General features: G+C 57.7%; 1 protein-coding gene across 1 annotated transcript in view; it reads right to left on the reverse strand.

Moving 5' to 3' along the window:
• Nucleotides 1–538: 538 nt before the first annotated feature.
• LOC137325567 (nucleus accumbens-associated protein 1-like) overlaps nucleotides 539–24,645 on the reverse strand; it is a 78,212-nt gene continuing 54,105 nt past the window's right edge. Inside the window, exon 6 of the mRNA XM_067990821.1 lies at nucleotides 539–7,953. Within this exon, the coding sequence (XP_067846922.1) occupies nucleotides 7,610–7,953 (344 nt within the window). The 3' untranslated portion in view covers nucleotides 539–7,609. The remainder of the gene's footprint in view (nucleotides 7,954–24,645) is intronic.

Here is a 24,645-nt window from a genome sequence, read left to right on the forward strand (position 1 = left end):
CAAGTTATAGTCCAGCAATTTTATTTTAAATTCACAAGCTTTCGGAGGCTTCCTCCTTCCTCAGGTGAACGTTTGTTGGAACGTTTCCAACAAACGTTCACCTGAGGAAGGAGGAAGCCTCCGAAAGCTTGTGAATTTAAAATAAAATTGCTGAACTATAACTTGGTGTTGTAAAATTGTTTACAAGAATCAGTGGACAGTGAGCAGGAATCCAGGTTGATCTTTTGCACACCCCAAGCACAGGGCACGGACCCCCCCCCCCCCCGCCCCCTCCTCCTGCTGAAACCTATTAACATATTTTTGGCCGGAGGGGAGGGGCGGGGGTGTAAGTAGAGCTGGGTGCCGAGAATCCCCTACAGCTTGTGATTTCCTCCTCCACCACACCAGATAAAGACATCAGAGGCAGCTCATGAGTAATGCTATAGGGCGACGCCATTGAAAACACAACCCATGAATGTTATGTGAAACCTCACATGGAAATGTGCAGCAAAAGCTTCTAGTGTGAGGGACGGTGCTAATGAGGGATTCTCGAGCTGGATTTGTATTTATACATGTTATTTGTTTAAAATGATACATACAACAAACACCAATGGGAGCACCGCGAGATACAGTATCACACAAACAAATATCGGGTTGTTTCGTTGCAGACCAGGACCCGTCTTTAAACGGGCTGGTGTCCCATTGTGTGTCAGTAAGGCCACTGGAAACCGGTACAAGATTCAAAGGGTCCATCGGAGTGACACGCACACCCCAGTGCGGCTGTATAAAAAGGGGGCCCTCTCGCGCTGCATGACTCACAGCCAACCGTTCAACACTCAAGGGGAAAGTGAAGAGCCTTCCAAACGGCAGAAGCCCAAAGTTGTCCATGTTCATAAGAAATCAAGGTTCAAAATACACTTTACATTCCTAATTGCCAAAACACAAGCACATTATCACTGCTGGCCGCCCATCCACGTAGACAGGGAGCAAAAGCCATTCCGATTCGCCACAGACACAGTTTCTTGCCCGAAGTCCAATATACGGTCCATGTGCAACGCAGGCTGCAGAAGCATTTCAAACTGCAAGGCGGGTGTGTCCGTTCAGATTGCTGGGTGTGTTTCAACGTCCAGTGGTACCTGTGGTGTTGGAGGAGGATTGCCCGAAGTAGTGCAGTGTTCCTGAGTTGAGCTGCCTTCGTCGGATAATGCCAACTCGCTCCATGCCAAGCAAGCGCCAATCTTACATCATTCCCACCTCTGCCTGTTCTACTCCTCCTGCAAACATTGAGAGTTATTTTTCCATTTTAGCTGGAGTTACCATGGTGCCAGGTTGGGTTACAGATGCCTTGGAGCCAACATATTTAATTGTTTGTCAATATTTCAGACAGGGAGAAGGGGACAGGAACAGACCCAAGAGCTTGGTCAGTGACATTCAGACTGGAGGGGTGGTGAGAAACAGGATCAGAACCATGGGCCTGGCCAGCAATCATATGGTGGCTTATTTATCAGGAAGATCCCCAAAATAAGTTCCTCATTTGCTCCATTTCAGAAGGCATTACACACCTGTTAATTTGTCAGACTTGCATTTATATGGCGCCTTATCACGTGTCTCATATCTCTAAAGTGCTTTACATACAATGAATTACTGTCATCATTGAGCAAGCAAGATCCCATTTACAGTTGTGTTGATTGAGGGAGGAATGTGGGCCAGGACACTGGGTGAAATCCCTGCTGCTCTTTGAATGGGGCCATGGGACCTTTATCACCCACTTGTACAGGCAGGCAGGGCCTCGGTATGGTGGTACATCCAACAATGCAGTCTCCCTCAGCACTACACTAGCCTGTTCCATTTTGATTTCCAAGAATCAGTACACAGTTCCACTTTGTTAGTTACACCCTCCCCAAAAGTGAAACGTGTTGACTGACTTTTAGCAATCACCTTCCAAAAGTAAGTCCTACTTTTCTGATAAGCTGTTCGATAAATGCAAGTATAATTTTACCTCTTTGCAGGGAGGGGCGACTGAGCTGGTTTCTAATTATCTGCCCTCTGCCAGGGGCTGGGAGGAGCTGGCTAAATCTGCTCACGTTTCTGATATGAACCAATGGGGACATCATCACCACCCCCTCCCCTCTCCACCCGACCCACCCCCCACAGTTCACCTTTGCTTTCAATAACACAGGCTGGTTTGAAGCCCAATGTCAAACTCAACAGCAGCGGCCAAATGTTCAAATACTCAACGTGTTCCATAGAGGACCCTCGGGGAGAGGGCCCTCGGGGAGTGGGCCCGCGGGGAGAGGGCCCTCGGGGAGTGGGCCCTCGGGGAGAGGACCCGCGGGGAGAGGACCCGCGGGGAGAGGACCCTCGGGGAGTGGACCCTCGGGGAGAGGACCCGCGGGGAGAGGGCCCTCGGGGAGAGGACCCGCGGGGAGAGGGCCCTCGGGGAGAGGACCCGCGGGGAGAGGGCCCTCGGGGAGAGGACCCGCGGGGAGAGGGCCCTCGGGGAGAGGACCCGCGGGGAGAGGACCCGCGGGGAGAGGACCCTCGGGGAGAGGACCCTCGGGGAGAGGACCCTCGGGGAGAGGACCCTCGGGGAGAGGACCCTCGGGGAGAGGACCCTCGGGGAGAGGGCCCTCGGGGAGAGGACCCTCGGGGAGAGGGCCCTCGGGGAGAGGGCCCTCGGGGAGAGGGCCCTCGGGGAGAGGGCCCTCGGGGAGAGGGCCCTCGGGGAGAGGGCCCTCTGGGAGTGGACCCGCGGGGAGAGGGCCCTCGGGGAGTGGACCCGCGGGGAGAGTGCCCTCGGGGAGAGGACCCGCGGGGAGTGGACCCTCGGGGAGAGGACCCGCGGGGAGTGGACCCTCGGGGAGAGGACCCGCGGGGAGTGGACCCTCGGGGAGAGGACCAAGCTGCCTATCATAAGCTCAGAAGCTGAGATGAGGAGGAAAAATCATTTCATTTCATTGCCTCAGGGTGCTAATGTATATTTCAGTCAGCAAAATGAGCGTCTGCTTCAGCGCCTGCGAGGGGGCGCAGGGCCGGCGGAACGCCCGTCTAGCGCCTGCGAGGGGCGCTGGGCCAGCGGAACGCCCGTCTAGCGCCTGCGAGGGGGCGCAGGGCCGGCGGAACGCCCGTCTAGCGCCTGCGAGGGGGCGCAGGGCCGGCGGAACGCCCGTCTAGAAACATGTCCGATGTGACAGTGACACCAGAGTTTGGTGTTTTTGAATCAGCCCGATACTTACACGACTCTTGGGAGCAGTGCTGCTGTGCCCCGTACATCACCGTGTGAAGCACTGAGACTTTACGACGCGAAAACACACTGTGTAAATACAAGTGTTGTTTGGACAATCATAACTGGGCTGTAACTACCTCCCATTCACTCAGAAACCTAGCACAGCATACAGGACCCGCTCTGGAAGCCCCACTGACGTTGGAGCAAGATGCACGCCTGATACTGGGAACCCCCCCACCCCACCCGATTGGCACTGGATTCTCATCCTGCACTGAGCCCCCAGGTTGGTGGGGTGGGGCACAGGTTTGTTGTGAAGCCAGAGGCTGCAGTAGGGCAAAGATTATAGACACTGTGTTAATTCAAATAAAAGCATGTGTGAGCTTGTTTGTGTACGTGTTTAATTGGCAGCTCTTTGAGCTTGAGTCATGTGTTTAATTTTCCTTTGTCTTGGCCATTTTTAAAAAACTATTTCATAACTTGTCTTATTAAAATTGGATAGTCCACCCGAAGTGATGAGAGACAAACACACACACACACACAAACATATACACAGGGAGAGAGAAAGAGGGAGATAGAGAGAGACAGACAGACAGAGGGGGAAAGAGAGAGAGAGAGACAGACAGAGACACAGAAAGACACACAGGGGGGGGGGGCGGGGGGAGAGAGAGAGAGACACAGACGGACACACAAAGGGGGAAGAGAAATAGAGAGATCTAAAGAGAGAGAGACACACACGGGGGGGGGGGGGGGGGGGGAAGAGAGACACACACACGGGGGGGGGGGGGGGGGGGGAGAGAGACACACACACACACACACAGACAGAGGGAGAGAGACACAGACGGACACACAAAGGGGGCGAGAAATAGAGAGATATGAAGAGAGAGAGACACACAGGTGGGGGGGGGGGGAGGAGAGAGAGAGAGACACACATACACACACACACACACACACAGAGGGAGAGAGAGACAGGCGGACACACACGGTGGGGGGGGGAAAGAGAGAGAGACGGACACACACACACACAGACACAGACAGAGGGGAGAGACAGAGAGAGGTCACGGAGGGACACAGAAACTGCCACTTTAAGGTTCATATTCCGGGTCCTTGTGTCTGATCCGATTTATACTGCTACCAGTTTGGTGCTGCCAATGTGACTGTTATTTTCCATCTTCCAAGGAAAATATAGGTCAAAATCCTGAAACTCCCCATCTAACAGTACTGTACCTAACCCTAACCCTTCATCACACGAACTGCAGCAATTGAAGGCAGCTCACCATCAACTTCCCACCTTCTCAAGGACAACTATGGATGGCCAATAAATCCCCAGAATGAACAAATAAAAGGACAGATAGCTAAGCTAGCACTGACTGTAAATCTGTAATGTGTCCTTGCTTCTGTTCACCTATCTGTTTATTGATCGGATGAGCAGGTTATAGCCTAATACCACGGTCCAGTGAAGCGTTTACTTCTACTGCTGTCAATTTTTGTCTGATTACCCTCCAATGAAGCGCCTTTGGACATTTTACTACGTTAAAGGCGCTATATGAATGAAAGTTATTATTGTTGTGAAGTCGAGGATCAGCAATGTGACAGCGGCGGGCAAAATACAGTGACGGGGTTTTATGTTTGATCCCTGGGCTCGTTACAAAATATCTAGATATTGGGCAGTTAAAGGCACACAGAGAGTGAGGGGCCTCATCAACACAGTCTGAGACACCAAACCCCAGAAATATATCTACAATAGAAACCCAGTGGGGCCTCCCTGGGAAACCACCCTCTGTGGTCGGTCTTTGTCTCTCTCTCCCTCTCCCTCCCTCCCTTCCTCATCACTTCGGTTGGACAATCCAATTTTAATAAGACAAGTTGTGAAATACTTTTTAAAAAATGTCCAGAGCAAAGGAAAGTTAAACACATGTCTCAAGCTCTCAGTGTTACCAATTAAACACTTACAGGCCCACAAGATGCTTAATTGACACAATATCTAGGATCTAGAGGCCATAAATATAAGATAATAAATCCAATAGGGAATCCAGGAGAAATGTCTTTATTCAGAGTGGATGTTTTTATATGGGATCTGTGTTGGGGCCTCAGTTATTCACTGTATTTATTAACGACTTAGATGATGGGATAGAGAGCCACGTATCCAAATTTGCCGATGATGCAAAGATAGGCAGCATTGTGAGCAGTGTAGATGGAAGCATAAAATTAGAGAGAGATATTAATAGATTAAGTGAATGGGCAAAACTGCGGCAAATGGATTTCAATGTAGGCAAGTGTGAAGTCATCCACTTTGGACCTAAAAAGGGTAGATCAGAGTACTTTATAAATGGTGAAAAGCTCAAAACAGTGGATGTCCAAAGAGACTTAGGGGTCCATGTACATAGATCATTAAAATGTCATGGACAGGTACAGAAAATAATCAAAAAGGATAATGGAATGCTGGCCTTTATATCTCGAGGACTAGAATACAAGGGGGTAGAAGTTATGCTACACTATACAAAACCCTGGTTAGACCACACCTGGAATACTGTGTTCAGTTCTGGGCACCGCACCTTAGGAAGGATATATTGGCCTTGGAGGGAGTGCAGCGTAGATTTAATAGAATGATACCTGGACTTCAAGGGTTAAATTACGAGGAGAGATTACACAAACTAGGGTTGTATTCCCTGGAATTCAGAGATTAAAGGGTGATTTGATTGAAGTTTTCAAGATATTAAGGGGAACTGATAGGGTAGATGGAGAGAAACTATTTCCACTGATTGGGGAATCTAGGACTCGGGGACATGGCCTAAAAATTAGAGCCAGGACTTTCAGGAGTGAAGTTTGGAAACACTTCTACACGCAAAGGGTGGTAGAAGTTTGGAACTCTCTTCCGCAAACGACAGTTGATGCTAGCTCAATTGTTAATTTTAAACATGAGATTGATAGATTTTTGTTAACCAAAGGTATTAAGGGATATGGGGCTATGGGGGGTATGTGGAGTGAGGTCACAGATCAGCCATGATCTCAATGAACGGAGGAACAGGCTCGAGGGGCGAAATGACCTCCTCCTGTTCCTATGTTCCTACAGTGAGAATGTGGAACTCGCAACCACATGGAGTGGTTGAGGCGATGAGCACAGATGCATTTGAGGGGATGCTAGATAAGTGCATGAGGGAGAAAGGAATAGAAGGATTATGGTGATAGGGTGAGATGAAGTAGGGAGGGAGAAGGTTCGTGTGGAGCATAAACACTGGCTTAGACCAGTTGAGCCGAATGGCCTGTTTCAGTGCTGTACATTCGATGTAATTCTATGTCTGTAATGGGGGGAGAAGCATTACACCACATTACACCTGATTTGATTGAACCACTCTTTACTCTTCACGTGAAGGTTTCGAATGTTTCCTTTAGCGCGGGCGCTGAACAGCGAACTCGCTCCGTGGAGCGAGACACGGACGCCGAACAGTGCTGGCGGAGCAGAAAGGGACGGGGCAAGGGGGCTGCTCATCAGTTCCAGTGGAGAGCTGGACGGCCATTCCTCCTCGGATCTGCTTATTGTACATTATTCTTTTCTTTTTTTAAAGAGTGGGATTGAGTTTATACGGATGCGCTTGGCTGATATCTCGGATCCCCGGGCGGGCTTTCTCCCCGGGTCTGCGAACACACCTTGAACTCTCCTATATTAGTGATCACAGCAGAAACCAGCAGGGCAGTGTGTTCCCGGGTCCTTTAAAGCATTACCAGGCCTGTAATAGTGTCAGCCGTGATTCAGTGGGCAGCACTCTCGCCTCTGAGTCAGAAGGTCGTGGGTTCGAGCCCCACTCCAGAGACTTGAGCACATAATCCAGGCTGACACTCCCAGTGCAGTACTGAGAGAGTGCTGCACTGTTGGAGGTGCCGTCTTTCGGATGAGACGTTAAACCGAGGCCCCGTCTGCCCTCTCAGGTGGATGTAAAAGATCCCATTGCACTGTTTGAAGAAGAGCAGGGGAGTTCTCCAGGTGTCCTGGACAAGGTTTATCCCTCAAACAACATCACTAAAACAGATTATCTGGTCATTATCTCATCGCTGTTTGTGGGATCTTGCTGTGCGCAAATTGCTGCCGCATTCCCTACATTAAATAATGACTACACTTAAAGTACTCCATTGGCTGTAAAGTGCTTTGGGACGTCCTGAGGTCCTGGAAGGCACGATATAAATGCAAGTTCCTTTTCTTTAGCACCAAATCCAAACCAGTATACGGGTGCCCAGCAGTGAAAGGGTTAATTATTGGGCGCGGTGCGATTTCCCCCTCCCCCCCTACCCCACACACGCTGGCTACCCAGTTCTCAGTCCAAGTCACCACTAACGCCCCCCAATTGAAACAGGCCGAGACCAAACCCCAGCACATGACGGACTCCCTATGTCCTACACAGCACGTGTCCATTAGTTCGGAGCCTCCACGATCCCGTTCCCGGAGTCGTCCAGACCCTCCGGGAAACCCGTCTCGTATCTGTGTCCGGCAGCACCGACCCTCATCCCGCCAGCGTCGTGTCGGTTCCCGGTGCCCGGCATCTCCGTCTCCTGGCTCCCGGACGCCCCTTCCGGCAAACCGCTGCCCGCCACGTCTGCGATGACCGAGCGGTAGACACCGTCTCCCTCGGCCAGCATCAGCTTGAGCTTGGGGATCCAGTGCTTGCGGACTACCCTGCGGGCGTTGGTGCACATGTCTGCAGCGATGGCATTCATCTCACTCTCCTTGAAGTTCGGAGCAAAGTTCTGGCAGTAAACTGGAAAAGAGAAAGAAAGAAAGGACTTGTATTGATGGACGTTCCAAAGCACTTTACAGACAGTCAAGCGCTTTTTGAAGATGTCACAGGAACAGGAGGAGGCCATTCAGCCCCTCGAGCCTGTTTCTCCATTCAACGAGATCAGGGCTGATGTGTACCTTTACTCCATCGACCCCTAACAAAGATCTACCAATCTCAGTTTTGATATTTTCAATTGACCCCCCAGCCTTAACAGCTTTTTGGGGGAGAGAGTTCCAGATTCCCACTCCCCTTTGTGTGAAGAAGTGCTTCCTGACATCACCCCTGAACGGCCTGGCTCTAATTTTAAGGTTATGCCCCCTTGTTCTGGACTCCCCCACCACAGGAAATCGTTTCTCTCTATCTACCCTATCAAATCCTTCAATCATCTTAAATACCTCTATGAGATCACCCCTTAATCTCCAAAACTCAAGGGAATACAAGCCGAGTCCATGCAACCTGTTTTCATAACTTAACTCCAACTGAGTGGGGAACAGTCTCGAGGGGCTGAATGGCCTCCTCCTGTCCCGACATGCCCAAGTGTTGGTGGGGCAGGTCCCTCCCAGTGCACCCACAGACCTGGATGCACGAGCTTGGTACGTTCCGATGAGCTCCAGCCCCAACATGAAGGAACTCGTGTACTGCGTGTCGTGAGAAACGGTGATGTGACCGAGCGGCAGGGTCTCGGTGACCGGCTGCTCTCTGCCGGCCAGCAGGGGGAGCATTTTGTACAGTGGGAGAGGTCTGTCGCGGCTGGTAAAGGGGCAGAGTGTCGGCAGAGCCCGTGGCAGTGAGTCACTGTGTGACACACGGCGGCTGTGAGATGAGAATTCTCACTGGCAGCTTAACACCAACCCAGGTCAGGTCCACTCACTGAGTCATGTGTCCCAGACTTGGCTCGACACAAACCGGACCCCACGACACAGGGAAACCCTCGACACAAACCGGACCCCACGACACAGGGAAACCCTCGACACAAACCGGACCCCACGACACAGGGAAACCCTCGACACAAACCGGACCCCACGACATGGGGAAACCCTCGACACAAACCGGACCCCACGACACAGGGAAACCCTCGACACAAACCGGACCCCACGACACAGGGAGACCCTCGACACAAACCGGACCCCACGACACACCGAAACCCTCGACACAAACCGGACCCCAGGACACAGGGAAACCCTCGACACAAACCGGACCCCACGACACACCGAAACCCTCGACACAAACCGGACCCCACGACACAGGGAAACCCTCGACACAAACCGGACCCCACGACACAGGGAAACCCTCGACACAAACCGGACCCCACGACACAGGGAGACCCTCGACACAAACCGGACCCCACGACACACCGAAACCCTCGACACAAACCGGACCCCACGACACGGGGAAACCCTCGACACAAACCGGACCCCAGGACACAGGGAAACCCTCGACACAAACCGGACCCCACGACACACCGAAACCCTCGACACAAACCGGACCCCACGACACACCGAAACCCTCGACACAAACCGGACCCCACGACACGGGGAAACCCTCGACACAAACCGGACCCCACGACACACCGAAACCCTCGACACAAACCGGACCCCACGACACAGGGAAACCCTCGACACAAACCGGACCCCACGACACGGGGAAACCCTCGACACAAACCGGACCCCACGACACGGGGAAACCCTCGACACAAACCGGACCCCACGACACAGGGAAACCCTCGACACAAACCGGACCCCACGACACAGGGAAACCCTCGACACAAACCGGACCCCACGACACAGGGAAACCCTCGACACAAACCGGACCCCACGACACACCGAAACCCTCGACACAAACCGGACCCCACGACACACCGAAACCCTCGACACAAACCGGACCCCACGACACAGGGAGACCCTCGACACAAACCGGACCCCAGGACACAGGGAAACCCTCGACACAAACCGGACCCCACGACACAGGGAAACTCTCGACACAAACCGGACCCCACGACACAGGGAAACCCTCGACACAAACCGGACCCCACGACACAGGGAAACCCTCGACACAAACCGGACCCCACGACACACCGAAACCCTCGACACAAACCGGACCCCACGACACACCGAAACCCTCGACACAAACCGGACCCCACGACACACCGAAACCCTCGACACAAACCGGACCCCACGACACAGGGAAACCCTCGACACAAACCGGACCCCACGACACACCGAAACCCTCGACACAAACCGGACCCCACGACACAGGGAAACCCTCGACACAAACCGGACCCCACGACACAGGGAAACCCTCGACACAAACCGGACCCCACGACACACCGAAACCCTCGACACAAACCGGACCCCACGACACGGGGAAACCCTCGACACAAACCGGACCCCACGACACAGGGAAACCCTCGACACAAACCGGACCCCACGACACAGGGAAACCCTCGACACAAACCGGACCCCACGACACACCGAAACCCTCGACACAAACCGGACCCCACGACACAGGGAAACCCTCGACACAAACCGGACCCCACGACACGGGGAAACCCTCGACACAAACCGGACCCCAGGACACAGGGAAACCCTCGACACAAACCGGACCCCACGACACAGGGAAACCCTCGACACAAACCGGACCCCAGGACACAGGGAAACCCTCGACACAAACCGGACCCCACGACACAGGGAAACCCTCGACACAAACCGGACCCCAGGACACACCGAAACCCTCGACACAAACCGGACCCCACGACACAGGGAAACCCTCGACACAAACCGGACCCCACGACACGGGGAAACCCTCGACACAAACCGGACCCCACGACACAGGGAAACCCTCGACACAAACCGGACCCCACGACACAGGGAAACCCTCGACACAAACCGGACCCCACGACACAGGGAAACCCTCGACACAAACCGGACCCCACGACACACCGAAACCCTCGACACAAACCGGACCCCACGACACACCGAAACCCTCGACACAAACCGGACCCCACGACACAGGGAAACCCTCGACACAAACCGGACCCCACGACACAGGGAAACCCTCGACACAAACCGGACCCCACGACACAGGGAAACCCTCGACACAAACCGGACCCCACGACACACCGAAACCCTCGACACAAACCGGACCCCACGACACACCGAAACCCTCGACACAAACCGGACCCCACGACACAGGGAAACCCTCGACACAAACCGGACCCCTCGACACAGGGAAACCCTCGACACAAACCGGACCCCACGACACAGGGAAACCCTCGACACAAACCGGACCCCTCGACACAGGGAAACCCTCGACACAAACCGGACCCCACGACACAGGGAAACCCTCGACACAAACCGGACCCCAGGACACAGGGAAACCCTCGACACAAACCGGACCCCACGACACACCGAAACCCTCGACACAAACCGGACCCCACGACACAGGGAAACCCTCGACACAAACCGGACCCCACGACACAGGGAAACCCTCGACACAAACCGGACCCCACGACACACCGAAACCCTCGACACAAACCGGACCCCACGACACAGGGAAACCCTCGACACAAACCGGACCCCACGACACAGGGAAACCCTCGACACAAACCGGACCCCACGACACAGGGAAACCCTCGACACAAACCGGACCCCAGGACACAGGGAAACCCTCGACACAAACCGGACCCCACGACACAGGGAAACCCTCGACACAAACCGGACCCCACGACACAGGGAAACCCTCGACACAAACCGGACCCCACGACACAGGGAAACCCTCGACACAAACCGGACCCCACGACACAGGGAAACCCTCGACACAAACCGGACCCCTCGACACAGGGAAACCCTCGACACAAACCGGACCCCACGACACAGGGAAACCCTCGACACAAACCGGACCCCACGACACAGGGAAACCCTCGACACAAACCGGACCCCACGACACAGGGAAACCCTCGACACAAACCGGACCCCACGACACAAACCGGACCCCTCGACACACCGAAACCCTCGACACACCGAAACCCTCGACACACCGAAACCCTCGACACAAACCGGACCCCACGACACAGGGAAACCCTCGACACAAACCGGACCCCACGACACACCGAAACCCTCGACACAAACCGGACCCCACGACACAGGGAAACCCTCGACACAAACCGGACCCCTCGACACAGGGAAACCCTCGACACAAACTGGACCCCAGGACACAGGGAAACCCTCGACACAAACCGGACCCCTCGACACACCGAAACCCTCGACACAAACCGGACCCCACGACACAGGGAAACCCTCGACACAAACCGGACCCCACGACACAGGGAAACCCTCGACACAAACCGGACCCCACGACACAGGGAAACCCTCGACACAAACCGGACCCCACGACACAAACCGGACCCCTCGACACACCGAAACCCTCGACACAAACCGGACCCCACGACACAGGGAAACCCTCGACACAAACCGGACCCCACGACACACCGAAACCCTCGACACAAACCGGACCCCACGACACAGGGAAACCCTCGACACAAACCGGACCCCTCGACACAGGGAAACCCTCGACACAAACTGGACCCCACGACACACCGAAACCCTCGACACAAACCGGACCCCACGACACACCGAAACCCTCGACACAAACCGGACCCCACGACACACCGAAACCCTCGACACAAACCGGACCCCACGACACAGGGAAACCCTCGACACAAACCGGACCCCACGACACGGGGAAACCCTCGACACAAACCGGACCCCACGACACGGGGAAACCCTCGACACAAACCGGACCCCTCGACACAGGGAAACCCTCGACACAAACCGGACCCCTCGACACAGGGAAACCCTCGACACAAACCGGACCCCTCGACACAGGGAAACCCTCGACACAAACCGGACCCCACGACACACCGAAACCCTCGACACAAACCGGACCCCACGACACACCGAAACCCTCGACACAAACCGGACCCCTCGACACAGGGAAACCCTCGACACAAACCGGACCCCACGACACAGGGAAACCCTCGACACAAACCGGACCCCACGACACAGGGAAACCCTCGACACAAACCGGACCCCACGACACACCGAAACCCTCGACACAAACCGGACCCCTCGACACACCGAAACCCTCGACACAAACCGGACCCCACGACACACCGAAACCCTCGACACAAACCGGACCCCACGACACGGGGAAACCCTCGACACAAACCGGACCCCACGACACGGGGAAACCCTCGACACAAACCGGACCCCTCGACACAGGGAAACCCTCGACACAAACCGGACCCCTCGACACAGCGAAACCCTCGACACAGGGAAACCCTCGACACAAACCGGACCCCTCGACACAGGGAAACCCTCGACACAAACCGGACCCCTCGACACAGGGAAACCCTCGACACAAACCGGACCCCACGACACACCGAAACCCTCGACACAAACCGGACCCCACGACACACCGAAACCCTCGACACAAACCGGACCCCTCGACACAAACCGGACACCTCGACACAGGGAAACCCTCGACACAGGGAAACCCTCGACACAAACCGGACCCCACGACACAGGGAAACCCTCGACACAAACCGGACCCCACGACACACCGAAACCCTCGACACAAACCGGACCCCACGACACACCGAAACCCTCGACACAAACCGGACCCCACGACACGGGGAAACCCTCGACACAAACCGGACCCCACGACACGGGGAAACCCTCGACACAAACCGGACCCCACGACACGGGGAAACCCTCGACACAAACCGGACCCCACGACACAAACCGGACCCCTCGACACAAACCGGACCCCACGACACAGGGAAACCCTCGACACAAACCGGACCCCACGACACACCGAAACCCTCGACACAAACCGGACCCCACGACACAGGGAAACCCTCGACACAAACCGGACCCCTCGACACAGGGAAACCCTCGACACAAACCGGACCCCTCGACACAGGGAAACCCTCGACACAAACCGGACCCCACGACACACCGAAACCCTCGACACAAACCGGACCCCACGACACACCGAAACCCTCGACACAAACCGGACCCCACGACACAGGGAAACCCTCGACACAAACCGGACCCCACGACACAGGGAAACCCTCGACACAAACCGGACCCCACGACACAGGGAAACCCTCGACACAAACCGGACCCCACGACACACCGAAACCCTCGACACAAACCGGACCCCACGACACACCGAAACCCTCGACACAAACCGGACCCCACGACACAGGGAAACCCTCGACACAAACCGGACCCCACGACACAGGGAAACCCTCGACACAAACCGGACCCCACGACACAAACCGGACCCCTCGACACAAACCGGACCCCTCGACACAAACCGGACCCCTCGACACAAACCGGACCCCTCGACACAAACCGGACCCCTCGACACAAACCGGACCCCTCGACACAAACCGGACCCCTCGACACAAACCGGACCCCTCGACACAAACCGGACCCCTCGACACAAACCGGACCCCTCGACACAAACCGGACCCCTCGACACAAACCGGACCCCTCGACACAAACCGGACCCCTCGACACAAACCAGACCCCTCGACACAAACCGGACCCCTCGACACAAACCGGACCCCTCGACACAAACCGGACCCCTCGACACAAACCGGACCCCACGACACAGGGAAACCCTCGACACAAACCGGACCCCACGACACAGGGAAACCCTCAACACAAACCGGACCCCACGACACAGGGAAACCCTCGACACAAACCGGACCCCACGACACGGGGAAACCCTCGACACAAACCGGACCCCACGACACGGGGAAACCCTCGACACAAACCGGACCCCACGACACAGGGAAACCCTCGACACAAACCGGACCCCACGACACAGGGAAACCCTCGACACAAACCGGACCCCACGACACAGGGAAACCCTCGACACAAACCGGACCCCACGACACACCGAAACCCTCGACACAAACCGGACCCCACGACACACCGAAACCCTCGACACAAACCGGACCCCACGACACAGGGAGACCCTCGACACAAACCGGACCCCAGGACACAGGGAAACCCTCGACACAAACCGGACCCCACGACACAGGGAAACTCTCGACACAAACCGGACCCCACGACACAGGGAAACCCTCGACACAAACCGGACCCCACGACACAGGGAAACCCTCGACACAAACCGGACCCCACGACACACCGAAACCCTCGACACAAACCGGACCCCACGACACACCGAAACCCTCGACACAAACCGGACCCCACGACACACCGAAACCCTCGACACAAACCGGACCCCACGACACAGGGAAACCCTCGACACAAACCGGACCCCACGACACACCGAAACCCTCGACACAAACCGGACCCCACGACACAGGGAAACCCTCGACACAAACCGGACCCCACGACACAGGGAAACCCTCGACACAAACCGGACCCCACGACACACCGAAACCCTCGACACAAACCGGACCCCACGACACGGGGAAACCCTCGACACAAACCGGACCCCACGACACAGGGAAACCCTCGACACAAACCGGACCCCACGACACAGGGAAACCCTCGACACAAACCGGACCCCACGACACACCGAAACCCTCGACACAAACCGGACCCCACGACACAGGGAAACCCTCGACACAAACCGGACCCCACGACACGGGGAAACCCTCGACACAAACCGGACCCCAGGACACAGGGAAACCCTCGACACAAACCGGACCCCACGACACAGGGAAACCCTCGACACAAACCGGACCCCAGGACACAGGGAAACCCTCGACACAAACCGGACCCCACGACACAGGGAAACCCTCGACACAAACCGGACCCCAGGACACACCGAAACCCTCGACACAAACCGGACCCCACGACACAGGGAAACCCTCGACACAAACCGGACCCCACGACACGGGGAAACCCTCGACACAAACCGGACCCCACGACACAGGGAAACCCTCGACACAAACCGGACCCCACGACACAGGGAAACCCTCGACACAAACCGGACCCCACGACACAGGGAAACCCTCGACACAAACCGGACCCCACGACACACCGAAACCCTCGACACAAACCGGACCCCACGACACACCGAAACCCTCGACACAAACCGGACCCCACGACACAGGGAAACCCTCGACACAAACCGGACCCCACGACACAGGGAAACCCTCGACACAAACCGGACCCCACGACACAGGGAAACCCTCGACACAAACCGGACCCCACGACACACCGAAACCCTCGACACAAACCGGACCCCACGACACACCGAAACCCTCGACACAAACCGGACCCCACGACACAGGGAAACCCTCGACACAAACCGGACCCCTCGACACAGGGAAACCCTCGACACAAACCGGACCCCACGACACAGGGAAACCCTCGACACAAACCGGACCCCTCGACACAGGGAAACCCTCGACACAAACCGGACCCCACGACACAGGGAAACCCTCGACACAAACCGGACCCCAGGACACAGGGAAACCCTCGACACAAACCGGACCCCACGACACACCGAAACCCTCGACACAAACCGGACCCCACGACACAGGGAAACCCTCGACACAAACCGGACCCCACGACACAGGGAAACCCTCGACACAAACCGGACCCCACGACACAGGGAAACCCTCGACACAAACCGGACCCCAGGACACAGGGAAACCCTCGACACAAACCGGACCCCACGACACAGGGAAACCCTCGACACAAACCGGACCCCACGACACAGGGAAACCCTCGACACAAACCGGACCCCACGACACAGGGAAACCCTCGACACAAACCGGACCCCACGACACAGGGAAACCCTCGACACAAACCGGACCCCTCGACACAGGGAAACCCTCGACACAAACCGGACCCCACGACACAGGGAAACCCTCGACACAAACCGGACCCCACGACACAGGGAAACCCTCGACACAAACCGGACCCCACGACACAGGGAAACCCTCGACACAAACCGGACCCCACGACACAAACCGGACCCCTCGACACACCGAAACCCTCGACACACCGAAACCCTCGACACACCGAAACCCTCGACACAAACCGGACCCCACGACACAGGGAAACCCTCGACACAAACCGGACCCCACGACACACCGAAACCCTCGACACAAACCGGACCCCACGACACAGGGAAACCCTCGACACAAACCGGACCCCTCGACACAGGGAAACCCTCGACACAAACTGGACCCCAGGACACAGGGAAACCCTCGACACAAACCGGACCCCTCGACACACCGAAACCCTCGACACAAACCGGACCCCACGACACAGGGAAACCCTCGACACAAACCGGACCCCACGACACAGGGAAACCCTCGACACAAACCGGACCCCACGACACAGGGAAACCCTCGACACAAACCGGACCCCACGACACAAACCGGACCCCTCGACACACCGAAACCCTCGACACAAACCGGACCCCACGACACAGGGAAACCCTCGACACAAACCGGACCCCACGACACACCGAAATCCTCGACACAAACCGGACCCCACGACACAGGGAAACCCTCGACACAAACCGGACCCCTCGACACAGGGAAACCCTCGACACAAACCGGACCCCACGACACACCGAAACCCTCGACACAAACCGGACCCCACGACACACCGAAACCCTCGACACAAACCGGACCCCACGACACACCGAAACCCTCGACACAAACCGGACCCCACGACACAGGGAAACCCTCGACACAAACCGGACCCCACGACACAGGGAAACCCTCGACACAAACCGGACCCCACGACACGGGGAAACCCTCGACACAAACCGGACCCCTCGACACAGGGAAACCCTCGACACAAACCGGACCCCTCGACACAGGGAAACCCTCGACACAAACCGGACCCCTCGACACAGGGAAACCCTCGACACAAACCGGACCCCACGACACACCGAAACCCTCGACACAAACCGGACCCCACGACACACCGAAACCCTCGACACAAACCGGACCCCTCGACACAGGGAAACCCTCGACACAAACCGGACCCCACGACACAGGGAAACCCTCGACACAAACCGGACCCCACGACACAGGGAAACCCTCGACACAAACCGGACCCCACGACACACCGAAACCCTCGACACAAACCGGACCCCTCGACACACCGAAACCCTCGACACAAACCGGACCCCACGACACACCGAAACCCTCGACACAAACCGGACCCCACGACACGGGGAAACCCTCGACACAAACCGGACCCCACGACACGGGGAAACCCTCGACACAAACCGGACCCCTCGACACAGGGAAACCCTCGACACAAACCGGACCCCTCGACACAGCGAAACCCTCGACACAGGGAAACCCTCGACACAAACCGGACCCCTCGACACAGGGAAACCCTCGACACAAACCGGACCCCTCGACACAGGGAAACCCTCGACACAAACCGGACCCCACGACACACCGAAACCCTCGACACAAACCGGACCCCACGACACACCGAAACCCTCGACACAAACCGGACCCCTCGACACAAACCGGACACCTCGACACAGGGAAACCCTCGACACAGGGAAACCCTCGACACAAACCGGACCCCACGACACAGGGAAACCCTCGACACAAACCGGACCCCACGACACACCGAAACCCTCGACACAAACCGGACCCCACGACACACCGAAACCCTCGACACAAACCGGACCCCACGACACGGGGAAACCCTCGACACAAACCGGACCCCACGACACGGGGAAACCCTCGACACAAACCGGACCCCACGACACGGGGAAACCCTCGACACAAACCGGACCCCACGACACAAACCGGACCCCTCGACACAAACCGGACCCCACGACACAGGGAAACCCTCGACACAAACCGGACCCCACGACACACCGAAACCCTCGACACAAACCGGACCCCACGACACAGGGAAACCCTCGACACAAACCGGACCCCTCGACACAGGGAAACCCTCGACACAAACCGGACCCCTCGACACAGGGAAACCCTCGACACAAACCGGACCCCACGACACACCGAAACCCTCGACACAAACCGGACCCCACGACACACCGAAACCCTCGACACAAACCGGACCCCACGACACAGGGAAACCCTCGACACAAACCGGACCCCACGACACAGGGAAACACTCGACACAAACCGGACCCCACGACACAGGGAAACCCTCGACACAAACCGGACCCCTCGACACAGGGAAACCCTCGACACAAACCGGACCCCTCGACACAGGGAAACCCTCGACACAAACCGGACCCCACGACACAGGGAAACCCTCGACACAAACCGGACCCCACGACACAGGGAAACCCTCGACACAAACCGGACCCCTCGACACAAACCGGACCCCTCGACACAAACCGGACCCCTCGACACAAACCGGACCCCTCGACACAAACCGGACCCCTCGACACAAACCGGACCCCTCGACACAAACCGGACCCCTCGACACAAACCGGACCCCTCGACACAAACCGGACCCCTCGACACAAACCGGACCCCTCGACACAAACCGGACCCCTCGACACAAACCGGACCCCTCGACACAAACCGGACCCCTCGACACAAACCGGACCCCTCGACACAAACCGGACCCCTCGACACAAACCGGACCCCTCGACACAAACCGGACCCCTCGACACAAACCGGACCCCTCGACACAAACCGGACCCCTCGACACAAACCGGACCCCACGACACAGGGAAACCCTCGACACAAACCGGACCCCACGACACAGGGAAACCCTCAACACAAACCGGACCCCACGACACAGGGAAACCCTCGACACAAACCGGACCCCAGGACACAGGGAAACCCTCGACACAAACCGGACCCCTCGACACAAACCGGACCCCACGACACACCGAAACCCTCGACACAAACCGGACCACACGACACACCGAAACCCTCGACACAAACCGGACCCCACGACACAGGGAAACCCTCGACACAAACCGGACCCCAGGACACAGGGAAACCCTCGACACAAACCGGACCCCACGACACAGGGAAACCCTCGACACAAACCGGACCCCACGACACAGGGAAACCCTCGACACAAACCGGACCCCACGACACAGGGAAACCCTCGACACAAACCGGACCCCACGACACAGGGAAACCCTCGACACAAACCGGACCCCACGACACAGGGAAACCCTCGACACAAACCGGACCCCACGACACAGGGAAACCCTCGACACAAACCGGACCCCACGACACAGGGAAACCCTCGACACAAACCGGACCCCACGACACACCGAAACCCTCGACACAAACCGGACCCCAGGACACACCGAAACCCTCGACACAAACCGGACCCCACGACACAGGGAAACCCTCGACACAAACCGGACCCCACGACACACCGAAACCCTCGACACAAACCGGACCCCACGACACGGGGAAACCCTCGACACAAACCGGACCCCACGACACACCGAAACCCTCGACACAAACCGGACCCCACGACACAGGGAAACCCTCGACACAAACCGGACCCCACGACACAGGGAAACCCTCGACACAAACCGGACCCCACGACACACCGAAACCCTCGACACAAACCGGACCCCACGACACAGGGAAACCCTCGACACAAACCGGACCCCACGACACACCGAAACCCTCGACACAAACCGGACCCCACGACACACCGAAACCCTCGACACAAACCGGACCCCACGACACGGGGAAACCCTCGACACAAACCGGACCCCACGACACAGGGAGACCCTCGACACAAACCGGACCCACGACACACCGAAACCCTCGACACAAACCGGACCCCACGACACACCGAAACCCTCGACACAAACCGGACCCCACGACACAGGGAAACCCTCGACACAAACCGGACCCCACGACACAGGGAAACCCTCGACACAAACCGGACCCCACGACACAGGGAAACCCTCGACACAAACCGGACCCCACGACACAGGGAAACCCTCGACACAAACCGGACCCCTCGACACACCGAAACCCTCGACACAAACCGGACCCCACGACACAGGGAAACCCTCGACACAAACCGGACCCCACGACACAGGGAAACCCTCGACACAAACCAGACCCCACGACACACCGAAACCCTCGACACAAACCGGACCCCAGGACACACCGAAACCCTCGAAACAAACCGGACCCCTCGACACAGGGAAACCCTCGACACAAACCGGACCCCACGACACAGGGAAACCCTCGACACAAACCGGACCCCACGACACACCGAAACCCTCGACACAAACCGGACCCCACGACACAGGGAAACCCTCGACACAAACCGGACCCCACGACACAGGGAAACCCTCGACACAAACCGGACCCCACGACACACCGAAACCCTCGACACAAACCGGACCCCACGACACAGGGAAACCCTCGACACAAACCGGACCCCACGACACAGGGAAACCCTCGACACAAACCGTACCCCTCGACACAGGGAAACCCTCGACACAAACCGGACCCCACGACACACCGAAACCCTCGACACAAACCGGACCCCACGACACACCGAAACCCTCGACACAAACCGGACCCCAGGACACAGGGAAACCCTCGACACAAACCGGACCCCACGACACAGGGAAACCCTCGACACAAACCGGACCCCACGACACACCGAAACCCTCGACACAAACCGGACCCCACGAGACAGGGAAACCCTCGACACAAACCGGACCCCACGACACAGGGAAACCCTCGACACAAACCGGACCCCACGACACAGGGTAACCCTCGACACAAACCGGACCCCACGACACACCGAAACCCTCGACACAAACCGGACCCCACGACACAGGGAAACCCTCGACACAAACCGGACCCCACGACACAGGGAAACCCTCGACACAAACCGGACCCCACGACACACCGAAACCCTCGACACAAACCGGACCCCACGACACACCGAAACCCTCGACACAAACCGGACCCCACGACACACCGAAACCCTCGACACAAACCGGACCCCACGACACAGGGAAACCCTCGACACAAACCGGACCCCACGACACACCGAAACCCTCGACACAAACCGGACCCCACGACACACCGAAACCCTCGACACAAACCGGACCCCACGACACGGGGAAACCCTCGACACAAACCGGACCCCACGACACACCGAAACCCTCGACACAAACCGGACCCCACGACACAGGGAAACCCTCGACACAAACCGGACCCCACGACACAGGGAAACCCTCGACACAAACCGGACCCCACGACACAGGGAAACCCTCGACACAAACCGGACCCCACGACACAGGGAAACCCTCGACACAAACCGGACCCCACGACACACCGAAACCCTCGACACAAACCGGACCCCACGACACAGGGAAACCCTCGACACAAACCGGACCCCACGACACACCGAAACCCTCGACACAAACCGGACCCCACGACACAGGGAAACCCTCGACACAAACCGGACACCTCGACACAGGGAAACCCTCGACACAGGGAAACCCTCGACACAAACCGGACCCCACGACACAGGGAAACCCTCGACACAAACCGGACCCCACGACACACCGAAACCCTCGACACAAACCGGACCCCACGACACACCGAAACCCTCGACACAAACCGGACCCCACGACACAGGGAAACCCTCGACACAAACCGGACCCCACGACACAGGGAAACCCTCGACACAAACCGGACCCCACGACACGGGGAAACCCTCGACACAAACCGGACCCCTCGACACAGGGAAACCCTCGACACAAACCGGACCCCTCGACACAGGGAAACCCTCGACACAAACCGGACCCCTCGACACAGGGAAACCCTCGACACAAACCGGACCCCACGACACACCGAAACCCTCGACACAAACCGGACCCCACGACACACCGAAACCCTCGACACAAACCGGACCCCTCGACACAGGGAAACCCTCGACACAAACCGGACCCCACGACACAGGGAAACCCTCGACACAAACCGGACCCCACGACACAGGGAAACCCTCGACACAAACCGGACCCCACGACACACCGAAACCCTCGACACAAACCGGACCCCTCGACACACCGAAACCCTCGACACAAACCGGACCCCACGACACACCGAAACCCTCGACACAAACCGGACCCCACGACACGGGGAAACCCTCGACACAAACCGGACCCCACGACACGGGGAAACCCTCGACACAAACCGGACCCCTCGACACAGGGAAACCCTCGACACAAACCGGACCCCTCGACACAGCGAAACCCTCGACACAGGGAAACCCTCGACACAAACCGGACCCCTCGACACAGGGAAACCCTCGACACAAACCGGACCCCTCGACACAGGGAAACCCTCGACATAAACCGGACCCCACGACACACCGAAACCCTCGACACAAACCGGACCCCACGACACACCGCAACCCTCGACACAAACCGGACCCCTCGACACAAACCGGACCCCTCGACACAGGGAAACCCTCGACACAAACCGGACACCTCGACACAGGGAAACCCTCGACACAGGGAAACCCTCGACACAAACCGGACCCCACGACACAGGGAAACCCTCGACACAAACCGGACCCCACGACACACCGAAACCCTCGACACAAACCGGACCCCACGACACACCGAAACCCTCGACACAAACCGGACCCCACGACACGGGGAAACCCTCGACACAAACCGGACCCCACGACACGGGGAAACCCTCGACACAAACCGGACCCCACGACACAAACCGGACCCCTCGACACAAACCGGACCCCACGACACAGGGAAACCCTCGACACAAACCGGACCCCACGACACACCGAAACCCTCGACACAAACCGGACCCCACGACACAGGGAAACCCTCGACACAAACCGGACCCCTCGACACAGGGAAACCCTCGACACAAACCGGACCCCTCGACACAGGGAAACCCTCGACACAAACCGGACCCCACGACACACCGAAACCCTCGACACAAACCGGACCCCACGACACACCGAAACCCTCGACACAAACCGGACCCCACGACACAGGGAAACCCTCGACACAAACCGGACCCCACGACACAGGGAAACACTCGACACAAACCGGACCCCACGACACAGGGAAACCCTCGACACAAACCGGACCCCTCGACACAGGGAAACCCTCGACACAAACCGGACCCCACGACACAGGGAAACCCTCGACACAAACCGGACCCCACGACACAGGGAAACCCTCGACACAAACCGGACCCCACGACACAAACCGGACCCCTCGACACAAACCGGACCCCTCGACACAAACCGGACCCCTCGACACAAACCGGACCCCTCGACACAAACCGGACCCCTCGACACAAACCGGACCCCTCGACACAAACCGGACCCCTCGACACAAACCGGACCCCTCGACACAAACCGGACCCCTCGACACAAACCGGACCCCTCGACACAAACCGGACCCCTCGACACAAACCGGACCCCTCGACACAAACCGGACCCCTCGACACAAACCGGACCCCTCGACACAAACCGGACCCCTCGACACAAACCGGACCCCTCGACACAAACCGGACCCCTCGACACAAACCGGACCCCTCGACACAAACCGGACCCCTCGACACAAACCGGACCCCACGACACAGGGAAACCCTCGACACAAACCGGACCCCAC

Source organism: Heptranchias perlo, chromosome 9, assembly GCF_035084215.1.
Source record: "Heptranchias perlo isolate sHepPer1 chromosome 9, sHepPer1.hap1, whole genome shotgun sequence".
Lineage (NCBI taxonomy): Eukaryota > Metazoa > Chordata > Chondrichthyes > Hexanchiformes > Hexanchidae > Heptranchias > Heptranchias perlo.